Raw genomic sequence first — 14016 nt, 5'->3', positions numbered from 1 at the left:
ACAGCTACCCAAGAAGAGTCAAGCATAGATCACACTCTTCTCTTTCTGCTTTTTTTCCCCATTCCATCTGACCCTCTAGTCTATTGAATGGTGAGGCCTATATGAATGTAGACCAGTCTTCTCCGATCAACTCAATGATCCATACACCAATGTTCACTGCAAACTTCCTCTTGAGATACTCCCAGAAATATGTCTTCTGTGTTTCTAGGCACCCATTCCAGTCTGCAGCAAACATGAACCATCACACCTGCTCTTCCACAACCCCAGTTCGGCATCATGTCTTATTCTGACATTGCAGAGCCGTGAGACCTCAGAGAGCACCTGGCTCTGCCACCTCGTGCTATAGGATAAACAAAACACCCTACACAAGGAGGAGCGGGGAGCATGCACAGGACTGATGACAAGGCATCACTCATAGCCTACCTCCTCTCCAGCATCATCTTTCACTGGCTGACTTCTGTACCTCTGCCTGCACCTCTGGTTCAGTTCCCAGTGAAGGTCTCTACACCATGGAACCCACGTGCTTCCTCTCACACACTCCTGCCCTCAACCCACTATCACGAGGACCTGTCAGCCACCAGCATTCTTACCACAGTCACTGCACATCTATAATAAGATAGGCAGCATTTAATACAGACTCAGAGATGTCAGCTGACTTTCCTAAGAACCCCAGCAAAATGCACAACCCTAGGTGAATCTTGGGTTAATCCTTAAAATGTCAAACCAAATTGACTTCAGAGGGAACATGTTGCTCATCTGCCAGGAAAATTGCTGATAACTGACGTTTCCACCAGCCCAGAGAATGACACAAGGTGTTGAACTGTGCCAAGGATCAAGCCTCTACTTTCTCATGCCTATTAAGTTAAAATTATATAACCAACAGGCTTGGGAGGGCACTTAATACCAGCACTGAAAGAACAGCCAGAGCTAGACACTGTTGGGTGACCAACCTCTAACAAATAGAATGAATGCAGCCTAGATCCATGGGTGCTAAATGCCTTCTTGGGCTTCCATGTAATATGGATTTATGCCCCATTTCAATATAAATGCAACAGGATCAAACACACTCTCTTGAATCTCATCAGTCACAATAGGATATCAAAAGCAGTAAACAGTTTTAGAGTAAAGCAAAATGTGGGACTTTCTTCATTTAAGAATGAAATAGACTTTTCCTTGACCTTCAACCTATGACAGTTGTCTTCTGTTGTAAGGTGTGTCTCTGATAGGATGCATCTCTTCCACAGTCTAATTTCTCAGCTCTCCACTCCAACCCCAGGCCCTGGATTGCAGGGTGAAAGCCAAGTAGGTTCCTGCAGATCAGATGAGCTACATAGCACAGGACAGAATGGATGGAAGGAGCAAATGATCACATCTTTTGTGTCTGGCAGAATCATGACCCAGGAAACTGCCCATGTCCAAATCCTTAGATCTGTGAATGAAAGAAGACTTGCTGAAGTAATTCAAGAAAGTGCCCTGAGATGGGCAGATTGTTATCTGCTTGTCCCCATCTAATTGCTTGTCTATAAAAGTAGACACTATCCCACGACTAGACAGAGAGATGAGAGAAGAGACATCCCAAGAAGCCAGCAAAAGGAAACCATTTCAAACTGGGCGCTGGTGGCTCACACCTATAATTGTAGCTACTCAGGAGGCTGAGCTCTGGAGGATCCTAGTTCAAAGCTAGTCTGGGTAGGAAAGTTTATAAGACTACCAAAAAAACTAAAAGTGGAGCTGTGGCTTAAATGATAGAATGATAACTTGAGCACAAAAAGCATCCAAGCCCTGGGTTCGAGCCCCAGGACAGGCCAAAAAAAAAAAAAAGGAAACAGTTTCTTTGGAAAGCCACACACCCTGCCAAAAGGTCTTTCTGGGTTAATTCCATAAAGACCTGAATCAGACTTCAGACTTCCTATTTTAACGCTACATTTATGATCATCAGTTACAGCAGCAACAGAACGCAAATACAGCTAATGAAGAAGGGCCACTTTGTTGCATTTCCTGCATCTGCAGCAAGGAAGGAATGGAAAAGCAGCGTAGGGTGTGAGACACAACTCAAATAGGACTGCAGAGGGGAAATCACAGAACCCCCAGGGGGCTTCTGAGCAGGGACCTCATTTCACATTGGCTTTATACAAGTAGCTTTAAAAAAAAAAAAAGTCCTATTACCTGGGCCACACCCTAGGCCTATTAAAGCAGAATTAGCAGATATCTTAATATCTTACTCCAATCTGTGTGCAAGAGGGAGAATCATCTTCTCCCCAAAGAGAGAAGGCATAGCTCAGCTTCCGAGTGCAGAGTGACAGCAACTGTCAGAGCCCAGCTCTCAGCTCTGACCGCTGCTCTTTCCTCCCTTCCATGTTGGTGACTTTCCAGAAACTAACAAGATTTTCACCACCCTCCCTCTGCCTGCCTGGGCTTGTTCTCCTGGGTGTTTGGATCCTTGCAAAGATCCCACTCTTGCTCCTGAGAAAGACAGCGTGATCTGTATACAGCACGCACACCCTGCGCACTAGTTGTGGCTTTTTCTACCCCATGCATCTCTCTAGAGATACATACAGAGCGTCTGCATTTGACTCCAACCAGCCATTCTTCTTGAACTCCTAGCACATATTTGCTGGGCTGCGCAGGGGTCCCCTGGGGTTATTTTCCCCATTGCTAATCCAATGGCTATCCCAGTGCATATTAGAACTGTCCCCGGGGAGCTCTTAAAAATCCCAAGGTCCTGACCAAACCTTCAATCAATGAAATCAGAATTCCTGTGTGTGCACAGCCCAACCATCACCATTATACTATTTTTTAGAGCTCCCCAGGTGATTCTACTGTGCAGACAGAGTTCAGGCATGAAGATACCCAGAGGCCTGTGCTGTCACTGAATCCCATGCTCCTGGCCCCGCCTACCTCAATTCAAGTAACCAATCAGAAAACTCCAGTCACTCCATTTTCCTCTCCCCTTCCTTTGTCTTCCTTCTCTAGACTTCTTATTCCTCTAGCTTCGTCTTAGCTTTTAAAGCATCCACTAAAGCATTGCTACCAGAAGTGGGATCTACAGTGTCAGCTGGGAGGTTGTTAAGAGATATAAAGCCTCAGACCTCATTCTGGTCCTACAGCAGCAGAATCTACATCTTATCAAGACCTCTAGGTGATTGCATGAACGTCTAGGCTTGGCAAGCTCCATTGCTAGCTCCATGGCAAGCTCCATTGCTAAGACATCACAGCCCTGTAGCGTGGGATTAGCAGCCAGCAAACCATTTGGTTCTGAATCAGAGCTTGGATCAGCAGAATGAGCATCCATGTTCTCCAGCAGGAAATGGTGAACACGGGTTTGTTTTCTACTCTTTTTTGACGCATAGGTAGAACTATTGCTACTAATTACAAAATTGTTCCCCTAAAAGCTCCTTTTGCTCCTTCTCTGATGCTAGGAAATGTGTAAAAGGCCAGTGTCCATTCACAGGAGATGTTCAAAGTCCCCTAACAGATGGACCTAGGACAAGCAACTGGTCATAGCTGCTCTAGCAGAAGGAAAGAGAGAAGCATTTTCTGTCTGAGCCAGGGAATGTCCTCTCAAGGAACAAATCTACTAACTCCCCTGCAGTCTCTGGAACTTCTCCTGGACATTCCTGAGGTCACTAGCATGCTTCATCTGTAAATCATCACATTTCAGCCAGTCTCAAAAATTAGCTGATTAAATATAGATTATTTTATTATAACCCTTAGGTAATATCATTTTGGAAGTAAAGGTCTTACCGGAGAGATGGTTAGTTACTATTTCTCTAAAAACTCTTTTGAGAGGCTCATTTCAAAGGGAAAAGGTTACTGGTAAGCCAGTCAACAGTGGGACTTTAGCAGAAATGCACTGTAAGGACCAAGGGGCTTCAGAAGTCTTCTAGAATCCAGGGCTCCCCAAACTTCCCGAAAATAAGACTGATCTGGGGATGGGAATGTGGCTTAGTGATAGAGTGTTTACCTAATGTGGGTGAGGCCCTGAGTTAAATTCCTCAGTACCATACAAATGAAATTAATTAATTAATTAAAAAAAGAATTATCTAAGCTGGGTGCTGGTGGCTCACACCTTAATCCTGGCTACTCAGGAGGCTGAGATCTGAGGATTGCAGTTCAAAGCCAGCCCAGGCAGGAAAAATTCATGAGACTCTTATCTCCAATTAATCACCAAAACACCAGAGATGACACTGTGGCTCAAGTGGTAGAGAACTGGCCTTGAGCTGAAGAGCTCAGGGACAATGCCCAGGCCCAGCGTTCAAGCCCCAGGACTGACAAAATAAATAAATAAATAAGAATTATCTGAATTTCTTATATCAAAATTTTCCAGGCCCCCTGAAATACATCTGTGAATGAAGGTAGCAAAAGAAAACTTGCTGAAGACTGCTGAATAATAGAGGGTAAGGGAGGATGGGGAAAAGGACAGGAGGGGTCAGTCAGATTAAAATGCTGCAGCTGGATATGGGAATCCATTTGAATAATTAGCATACACTAAACAAAAGAATGACAGGAATCTAAGCAGGTGTGGGAGAGGGTAAAGGAGGTGAATATGGTCGAACTACTACTTCATGTTCACGTGTGAAAATGGAACAGTGAAGCTTGTTGAGATTGGCTTGGGGAAGCTGAGAGACAGCAATGAAGAGTATTGGGGAAAAAAATCCCAGAAACCTATTGGGTTTCTTCAAATCGAAGCCTGGTAGCCAACGCAGCTTAACCCATGCCCTGGTGAGTTGTGCCACCAAGGAGATCTGGAAACACTGTTGCCCATCCACTTCTGGGCCTCCCACCCCATGTGTACCTCATCTCTGCCAGGTGTCCTTGCTTTTTAAAAACTTACCAAGTGGCCATTTCTTGTTACATGTATGACGCATTTCTAGGAACAGCTAACTTCTGGATCACTGTTATTTCTTTTCATGAATCCTTTCTTCCCAACATAGAACAATTTTATATTTTCTCATGGGAATTATGACTTTTTTCTTCTTATTTTCAGAGGAAATCTTTGATAAACTACCAAAAGGGAAATGCATTTTCTTTTCAAAAATTGCTTATATGAAAAAATTAGTGGCATGTCTCTTTGAACATTTAAATCATTTCCATGTTATTCTGTTTAGTGTTGCTGTAACCGAACACCTGAGGTTGGGAACCTCATAAAGAAGAGAGTTTATTTAGCTCACAGTTCTGGAGGTTCAAGCACATGGTACAAGCTTCTGCTTAGCACTGGTGAAGACCTCATAGCAGGTGGTATCACAATGATAGAAGTTCTTTCAAGAGCAAGGGGCATGCAAGATACACCAAAAGAAGATCTTGCCGGATCCGGTGACTCATACCTATATTCCTAACTTCTCAGGAGGCTAAGATCTGAGGATTGTGGCTCAAAGCCAGCCTGGAAAGAAAAGTTCCCTTAAGATTTTTATCTTCAATTAGCCACTCAAAAACCAGAAGTGGCTGTCTGGTTCGAGTTGTAGAGTGCTAGTCTTGAGTATAAAGAGGCTCAGCGACAGTACCCAGGCCCAGAGTTCAAGCCCCATAACCAAAAAGAAAGATCTCAAGGGAGGTGCCAAGTAGTCTTATAACAACCTAGTCTTGAAGGAACTAATCCAGTCCTACAAGACCTGCATGAATCCCTTCCTAAGATGGTAACTTCACAACCTAATTACTTTCCTTCAGGCCTGCCTTTTAAGGATTCCATCACTCAACACCAATACACTGGAAACTAAGCCTCCATTACATGGACTATTGGAGAATAAACCACATATAAACCATTGCAGTCTTGTTGGCTGGAAAGTAACTAGGTGCAAATGTCTGGCCACTAGCCTATTTATCCTGAAAAAGGGACAAATGGATGCATGTGCTCCTGTGCCTTATTTTCAAGAAGTGCCACACTGTGCTGGTTAACTACTTATGCAGCCCCACACTTAACTTAGCATGGAATTTAACGAAGATTTATTAAGTGTTTGGCACACTCTAAGGCATTCTGCACTGTCTCATTTGTAGTATCTACTGATGTAAAAACCCATCCACATAGTTCAATTACATTTGCCTGTAAGACCCTCATCAAGGATGAGTTCCGTGACTTTGCCCATCATCATAATAATTACCAATTTATCCATTAGGAAGTATTTCAGAGATCCCCTGAAACAGTCCTTCTCAGTCCACTAAGTACATAAAGAAGTGTGACAGAGGTCCTGTTCTTCAGGCCTGCACAATCTAGTTAAGGAGGCGATATTTGCTTAAAGAAATGACATTAACTGGAATGAAAAAGACCTTTTCATTAGGTGTATGAATAGCTCCACTGTATGCCTGTGAAGATGCGTTTGTCCCTGAGCCATGATGTAATAGAGGCAGAGGGGGGTGGGCAGGGAGCTTGGAGGCAGTGCTCATCTTCACTAGAGAGGAGATGAGACAGAGGACATTGAGCTTGCTTGCCTCCCGTGATATATTCATGGTTACCTGTTACCTCCTGTGTGCTCCCCAGAAGGAATCAGAAGCCAGGAGGTCACCTCTTCTCAACTAGGCTACAGCTGACCCCCAAGCTTTGTGCATCTGCTCATTTTCAAATTGGCCAAGCAAGGGGGTCTGGCTCAAGTGACAGAGCACCTGACTAACAAGTTCACCTACTCACTAAACACAAAGATGTGTGACACCAAGTTTGTGACTCGGGGCACTTTCACCATCATTACTAGACATGTGCAGAGGCGGGCACAATGTTTTGAGTTGCTGATGCACCCATTTCCAGCCATGGTCAGACAAGGTAACATTCTGCTCTCTTGTTTGGCCATTTCAAAAGGTTCTTTTTACATTCAACTTAAATGTTAATCTAGTTGTGTGTATATGCTTTTGTGCTTTGCTCTGGTGACTTCACTATTTCAAATGTCCTGCAAATGTAGCACTGAAATCCTTTCTGGTAGTCTGAGTGGTGGAGTGTGGCTGAGTGGTAAAGTACTTGCCTACCATTTGTGAAGCTCTGGGTTCAATCTCCAGCACCACCATTAATACATAAATAAATACCCTTGCAGAGAAGCTAAACATCAAAGAAATCTACAGCCACATTATCCAAGATCAGGAAAATGTTAAACCTATCTCAGCTGATGTTTTATTATAATAAAACATCAGATATAATTAATTATTCATGAGAAACATAAACCTTACTGTCTTCAAAGATAAACCTATACAAAACAAGGTTATGTTTTGGTCTGTGGTAACGAATGGCTGAAAGGAACCACACCCTGTGTTTCTCCTACAAGTGACTTCTTGTGCCCTAATTCAGTGTTTGTGGTCATCACAGGACATAACCATCAAGCACATAGCATGTGGGAAGAGGTGGATGAGTGGTAATCACTGGCTGGGGTGGAGCTCAGTGGAAGGGGCCTGCCTCCCAGCCCCAGAGTCCTGCGCTCTATCCCCAGCGTTGACCCCCAAAACCAGTCACTCTACCAAGTGGTCAGCACTGAATGATCCATGGGAACAACCTCATGAAAACAACGAGGCCAGGAGCCTCCTAAAATGCACCTTTCCCCAAACCCTTGAGAGTCTGGTTTTCATGCTCTGACTTCATGACAATCATCAGACACATTCGGGAAAGCTTCTTGATGGCGATTAACTCACCCCCCAAATCATTTTCAAATATAATTAATTTTGGTTTGTTTTTTCTGGTTCTGGGGCTTGAACTCAGAGCATGGGCTAGATCCCTGAGCCTCTCTGTGCTCAAGGCTAGCACTCTTCTACTTGAGCCACAGCACCACTTCTGGCTCTTTCTGTTTATGTGGTACTGAGGAATTGAACACAGGACTTCATGCATGCTAGGCAAGCACTCTACCACTAAGCCACATTCCCTGCCCTAAATTTTTTTAATTTATTTTTTTACAGTTAGTATGTGTAGTGTTGTGTGTGGCAGACAATTACGTAATTCTTATTGTCAATATTGACTTTGTATATTTTTGTAGGAACATAGGCATTTTTAAAGTCTATAAAAGTTCATAATCCTTAGTTATTAGGGGCAAGATCTAGACCTGCAGGACTTTGTACAGTTTGGTGGCTTTTTGAGATAAAAATCATGAATTAGGTACAGAGACATCTGTCTATAGTGCCAGATATTTGGAAGGATCAAGCTAGGCTACATAGTAAGACCACCATCTCAATTTTTTAAAAAGCAAGGAAAAGAAAGAAAGGACACAAAATTATAAATACAAAATGATAAATATAAACGCCATTCAAAATGAGCTTCCTAGTGAGTCACAGACACTTGGGGCCAATTGGGTAAAACTACCACTCAAGGGTTGTCTCACTTGACTCTGACAAAATGCTACAGAGAAACAACTTGAAGAATGAAGGGTTTCTTTTGACTCAAATGTTTTCAAAGATTTAATCCACAGTTGCTTGTCCCTCTTGCTTCAGAGGCAAGGCAAGGCCTAATACCACAGCAGGGAATGCGTGCTAAAGAAAACCTACTCACTCCATGGTGGCCAGGAAGAGGGGGAGGGGGGAGGGAGAGGCTCCACCTTTTAAATGTTCCACCATCTCTAACCACTGCCACAGAAAGAACCAAGCTCCAACATAGGAATTCTTAAGGGACACACTTGAACACAATCTAAACCATATCAGGGAGATTCTAATGACTTATTGTTGTTGTTGGTGGTGGTGCTGCTGCTGCTGTTGCTGCTACTAGGGATGAAACCCAAGGCACATGCTAAGCAGACTCTCTACCTGGAGGTACATCCTAAACTCGATGATTTTTTCAACAGAGGAATTTTGAAGTCAGACTTGAGACAGAACGGGAGGAAGAGTCCTGGAACAGACATGATGTCACTAGCATTGCAGAGACTAGAATCAGTGAGAAGTAAGAGGGCTTGGATTTGGGAGGAAGGGTTCATCCTAGAAATACAGAGGCAGAAATAAAAGTTAAGGCATCTAATAGAACTGTGAGCCGGGGGGGGGGGGGGGGGGGGGGGCGGTGCTAGGGGTTCTGCTGGCAGGTCCAGGGTTTGAGTCACAGTGTCTGGGAGTAAATGCAACTGTTTCTGGATTGCTCTGTAACATTATGACTAGAGAAGGCTTAGGACTCCCTCACTGTGTGGCTCCTCATCATTGATCTTAAAACTGCAGCCTCAAGTTTGTGCCTTTCACACTCAGTTCTGAGACCCATGTTTCCCTCCATTCTGCCAATTGCCTTGTTGTTGTTTGTTCATTCTTATTTGTTGAATCATTGGTTTTCATCTAGCTGGTTTTTGTCCTAATGCCCCAACTTGATTGAAGATATGTAACCCTCCCAGTTTGCCACTGCTTGCTGTTTACATAAACACTTCTGGACATAACTAGGATCAGCCTGGGAAGGAAGAAAGGAAGGAAGAAAGTACCACTTCCAGTTTTCAGGTGGTTAATTGGAGATAAGAGTCTCATGGACTTTCCTGCCTGGGCTGGCTTTGAACTGTGATCCTCAGATCTCAGCTTCCTGAGTAGCTAGGATTACAGGCGTAAGCCACCAGTGCCTGGCCTCAGAGAGGAGTTTGATGAGCGATAATCTACATCTTTGATACAGCTCCCATGCCATGGATCCAGCATGATTTCTGTCTTCTCCCAAGGGGAATAACTTTCCAACTCATTTTTTTTCTTTCTTGTTCTGACTCTTCAGAGACAACCCTGCCACCCAGTTCAACCTGAAAACTCACATGAATTCTCAAGATCTGAAGACAGCTATAGAGAAAATTACCCAGAGGGGAGGGCTCTCTAATGTAGGTATGTGACCCAGATTCAGATCATTTCTATCTTGTTACCATGGCTCTCTTTCTCTCTGGTTGTCTCCTATCATTCTATATAGAACTAAGAGAAAAAAATAATCCATTAAGAAATGACTTACATAATCTCAGTAACTTTTCTAAAGTTACTGGGTTCAGGAGGCAAGAACTATCAAAATAGATTGCTGCGGAATTCTAGCCTACTTTGTTCTTCAGGGTGCATCGGTCCTCAAGACAAGCAGGATTGTTATTGTGATTCTTTCCTGATTGGCCAGATGTCACCCATCCCTTGACACTAAATTCTGTGACCGATGCCATTCCAGAAGACCCTCAGAGCTCCTTGAGGGTCTTGTTCCTATCTGCTATTGTCATCCTAATGACTGTGCCAAGGAAATTATGTCTTCCATTTCAAGACTAGTAGGGTGAAGGGTCATCAGAATTCAAGTTCTAGTCTTCAGAACGGCAGATTCACTCCGAGATGACTGGACATCAGGAAACAGCTCCAGACAAACTAGACTCCAAGACTGTGAAAGGGTCCATGTCAATGTATTATATTCATTCATAAATAGCCTGGCTAGGGGCTGGGAAGGTGGCTCAGTGGTAGAGCGCTTGCCTTTCATGCATGAGGCCCTGGGTTCGATTCCTCAGCATCACATAAGAAAAAAGAAAAAAGCCGGAAGTGGCGCTGTGGCTCAAGTGGTAGAGTGCTAGCCTTGAGCTGAAGAGCTGAGGGACAGCACCCAGGCCCAGAGTTCAGGCCCCCGACTGGACCCAAAATAACAAAAACAAAAACAAAACATAAATAGCCTGGCTTTGGGGACATTCGTAAATAGCCTGGCTTTGGGATGGTTTGTCTGCTTTTCATGAAAACTGCTCCTACTACCAAAGTCCAAAGGAACGGAGATGTGAGCCACAGTGATGACATAGAACATACAGAAAGAGTAGAAGTCTTTAAAGCCACCTCCTTGCAGTCCCCCCAACCTTGTGAACATCTCTCTAACGCCTCAAACGTTAGTATCTGGCAAACACAGAGCCTTTCACTTTTATACAATGCTAAGTAAACACTAGCAGCTAATCCCCCCAAATCTATATGACCCTCACCACAGACATGACAGAGTTGATTTCTGATTTGTTTTCAACTTACTATCAACAAAATTCCAATGAGAAAAAAAACTTCAAAAGACAACCTATTTTCCTGATAAGAGCAGAATGGTGTCTTACCAATTGGCATACCCTTTTTTCCAGTTGATGACATGTTCTAACTCTGCCTCATTCAGGGTTTGTGTTCAGAGACAATTCTTCTAATTGTCTGGAGCACAAAGTGATTTAGGAAGCTGACTGCAGGCTGAGCTTTCCAAGCTGACTTCCCTGGGCATTGTGGAACCAGCCTCTAACCTCTTTCAAGATCAAAGATCTGTTTTCTGAACACTGTCCACAGCTTCTTCAGAAACCTGCCACGTGCAGGAAGCCGCTATGATCAGAAAACTGCTTCTACAGCGTTCAGCTCCAGATTTATGCCCCTCCAAACCCCATTTACACCCATGAAAGGGATGCTTCACCTCCATCCATCTCAACACCATCAAAACTAGCAACTCAACACAGCACTTCTGCTAACTGTGCTAACTGAAGTCCAGTACTCTACAAAGCCTTGTCAGCCCAAATAGCAAACACAGAAGTAGAGCCTCTGCCTCACTTTCATCTTCTAAATCCCATAAAAAAATTCATGGAGTTAAACTAAAGCTGGGAATTTAGATGCAAGGGAACGTAGACAATGTAGCTTTCAGACTTCCAGCCTTCGGTTCCCAGAGGACCCTTTCATTCCAGTGAACGTTTTTCTCCACTACTTGCTGATCCCTGAAACTTTTTTCAAAGCAAAAGACAATTGGAAGCGACAAGTCTAGCATGAAACTATTTGCACCACATTGTGACTGTGCTAAATGCCATTGAATTGTTCACCTAAAAATGCCACTGAATTATCCACCTAAAAATAGCTATGATGATTTAAAAAAAAAAAAAACAGAAAGCAGGGGGGAATGAGCATGGTTATTTTTGTGCTGCTATGATCTATTCTTATATTTATAGTTGCCACCATCATTCTGTGTACTGTTTTGTTTTTTTTTTTCCTTCCAGGTCGGGCCATCTCCTTTGTGACCAAGAACTTCTTTTCCAATGCTAATGGAAACAGAGGCGGTGCTCCGAACGTGGTGGTAGCAATGGTGGACGGCTGGCCCACAGACAAGGTGGAGGAGTCCTCCAGACTTGCCAGAGAGTCAGGAATCAACATTTTCTTCATCACCATCGAAGGAGCTGTTGAAAATGAGAAGCAACACATGGTGGAACCCAACTTTGCAAACAAGGTAGATCATCACTAGCCGGAGACACAACACAACCTAAGGGGCCCTGGGCTCTCAAAAGTTATAGTGCTCTTTGAAGCTCATGCTCTATGGGAGGGAACCTTGAATTACTTCCTCAAAGCAAAACCCTGGGTCCACCCACAGGCCAGCAGCTTGGGAGCAGAGAGGAAAAGCAGTGATCCCAAGGTCTTGCTTGAGGCTCTCCTTTCTCTTTCTACAGCTCCAGGGAATTCTGGCCAGGGAGGCTTCCACATAAGCACACATGGGTGCACACCTACACAAACACATGTATACTGTCTCACAAACACTGACCACAAGGGAATCCACCTGATCCATGAGAGAAGTGTTTAATAGCTCCTGGAGTTTTGCTACCAGTGGGACTCTTAGGTTCTGGTGGACATGCCTGGTAGGAGAAGAGCCAGGACAGGCAGGTGGGGACTGGAGACTTCAGCTTCCTGCTCTCATTCCTCCAAAGTCACCTTGGTGTGTCATACAGTGGACTCCATGGAAACCTTCCTCCAAACACAACTAGAAGGGAAGGAGAACAGGAGGGAGGGAAGGTGGGAGGGAGAAAGGAAAGGAGGGAGCCAGCTAGATCTGGAGAAGCTCTGTCTTTGGTGCTCCTCTGACTTTAATATTCAGAGCTAACAGAGTACTGTATACCGAACTGCTGACCACTTCTGCATCCCTGAAATTCTTGCTGTTACAAATCCTTTCTTTGTTCATTTATCTGTCTTGTACCCTAAACCCTGAGTCTCCTTTTCTTAGGAAGCTTTCTCCCTCCAGCGTCTCGCCCACAACCAGTTTTCCCTTCATCTCTTGAGCTCTATAACATCCCTGCCTAGGTGACTGATCTTCCTCCCCTTTTGATGTCCTGTAAGAACTTTAAATCCAACAAGCAAAAGCCAACTTTGTTGCCTTCTCCTCCTTTCACTTTCACTACTTCACACTCCTCCCCGAGGGCAGTGTCAGCCCCCTGGATCCGTGTGGGCTCACTATCCCACCTCCCTGCTCTTTCCATACCCCGCGCCATCTCTCCAGTTACACCTCACCTGTTTCCCTCCTGGATGTGCGTAGTTCATGTGGATTTCACAGTGAAGCCCACCTTGTTTTATGAACCATCCCTACACTCCTGTGGGGCCTTGGTGTTTTATGAACTGTCCCTACACTCCTGTGGGGTCTTGGTGTTTTATGAACCATCCCTACACTCCTGTGGGGCCTTGGTGTTTTATGAACCATCCCTACACTCCTGTGGGATCTTGGTGCCAAATGTCTACTGCTCCTTATTGCTATTGAGGCCTTCTGTAGTGGGATGGCTTTCCTGGCTTTCCTACTCAGATCCCCACACCAGCCCTGGTCAACTGGTCTCCTATCCATAGCCAGCATCACCTCTCTTTCCTGCCATGACTTTGCATGGACTTCTCCATCCATTTGGCCAGAACTCGGCTCAGTCTCAGTGCTCAGCTAGCCCATGGAAAATTCTGTGAACGCCATTTAGCCTTTTATAATCCAATTTAAAAATATATTTCTTAAGAAAACGTCATGCTAGTTCTTGTTACAACTTTTGTCGTGATATATGTTCATCTGTGTTCACGTGGTCGCTCTGTGCCACCCCCAGGCAGAGACAATAAAGAAACACTCCCCTGATGGGGAGACTAGTCCAGTCACTTCTAGGAGCATACCAACCAGTTTGTTTAATATTTATTTTGCAGTTGCCCTAAATTTTCTCTGGAATGTGCATAGGCACAACCAAACCAATATTGATTTGCCTGGAGGCAAGGTTGTCTGGAGCAGAACTTGGGTTTGGAAGACCAAAAGATTTGACTTCCAGTCTTGGGGGTTCAGGTTGTCCTTTGGCAGCCAGCCTTCAGCTTGTTCCCTCATGACAGGAAGCTATCATTCCACCCTGTAGGATAGGGGGGTGGATCTGATGT

General features: G+C 44.3%; 1 protein-coding gene across 1 annotated transcript in view; it reads left to right on the top strand.

The window, feature by feature from the left end:
• Vit (vitrin) overlaps positions 1–14016 on the top strand; it is a 79888-nt gene that overhangs the window by 62066 nt on the left and 3806 nt on the right. The window contains exons 9-10 of the mRNA XM_042675488.1: positions 9626–9729; positions 11859–12085. Of these exons, the coding sequence (XP_042531422.1) occupies positions 9626–9729; positions 11859–12085 (331 nt within the window). The remainder of the gene's footprint in view (positions 1–9625; positions 9730–11858; positions 12086–14016) is intronic.

The sequence above is a fragment of the Dipodomys spectabilis genome, unplaced genomic scaffold (genome assembly GCF_019054845.1).
Source record: "Dipodomys spectabilis isolate Male_0828 unplaced genomic scaffold, ASM1905484v1 ptg000026l, whole genome shotgun sequence".
NCBI lineage: Eukaryota > Metazoa > Chordata > Mammalia > Rodentia > Heteromyidae > Dipodomys > Dipodomys spectabilis.
Note: the sequence above shows the minus strand (reverse complement) of the source record. Positions and strands in the feature narration are given on the sequence as shown.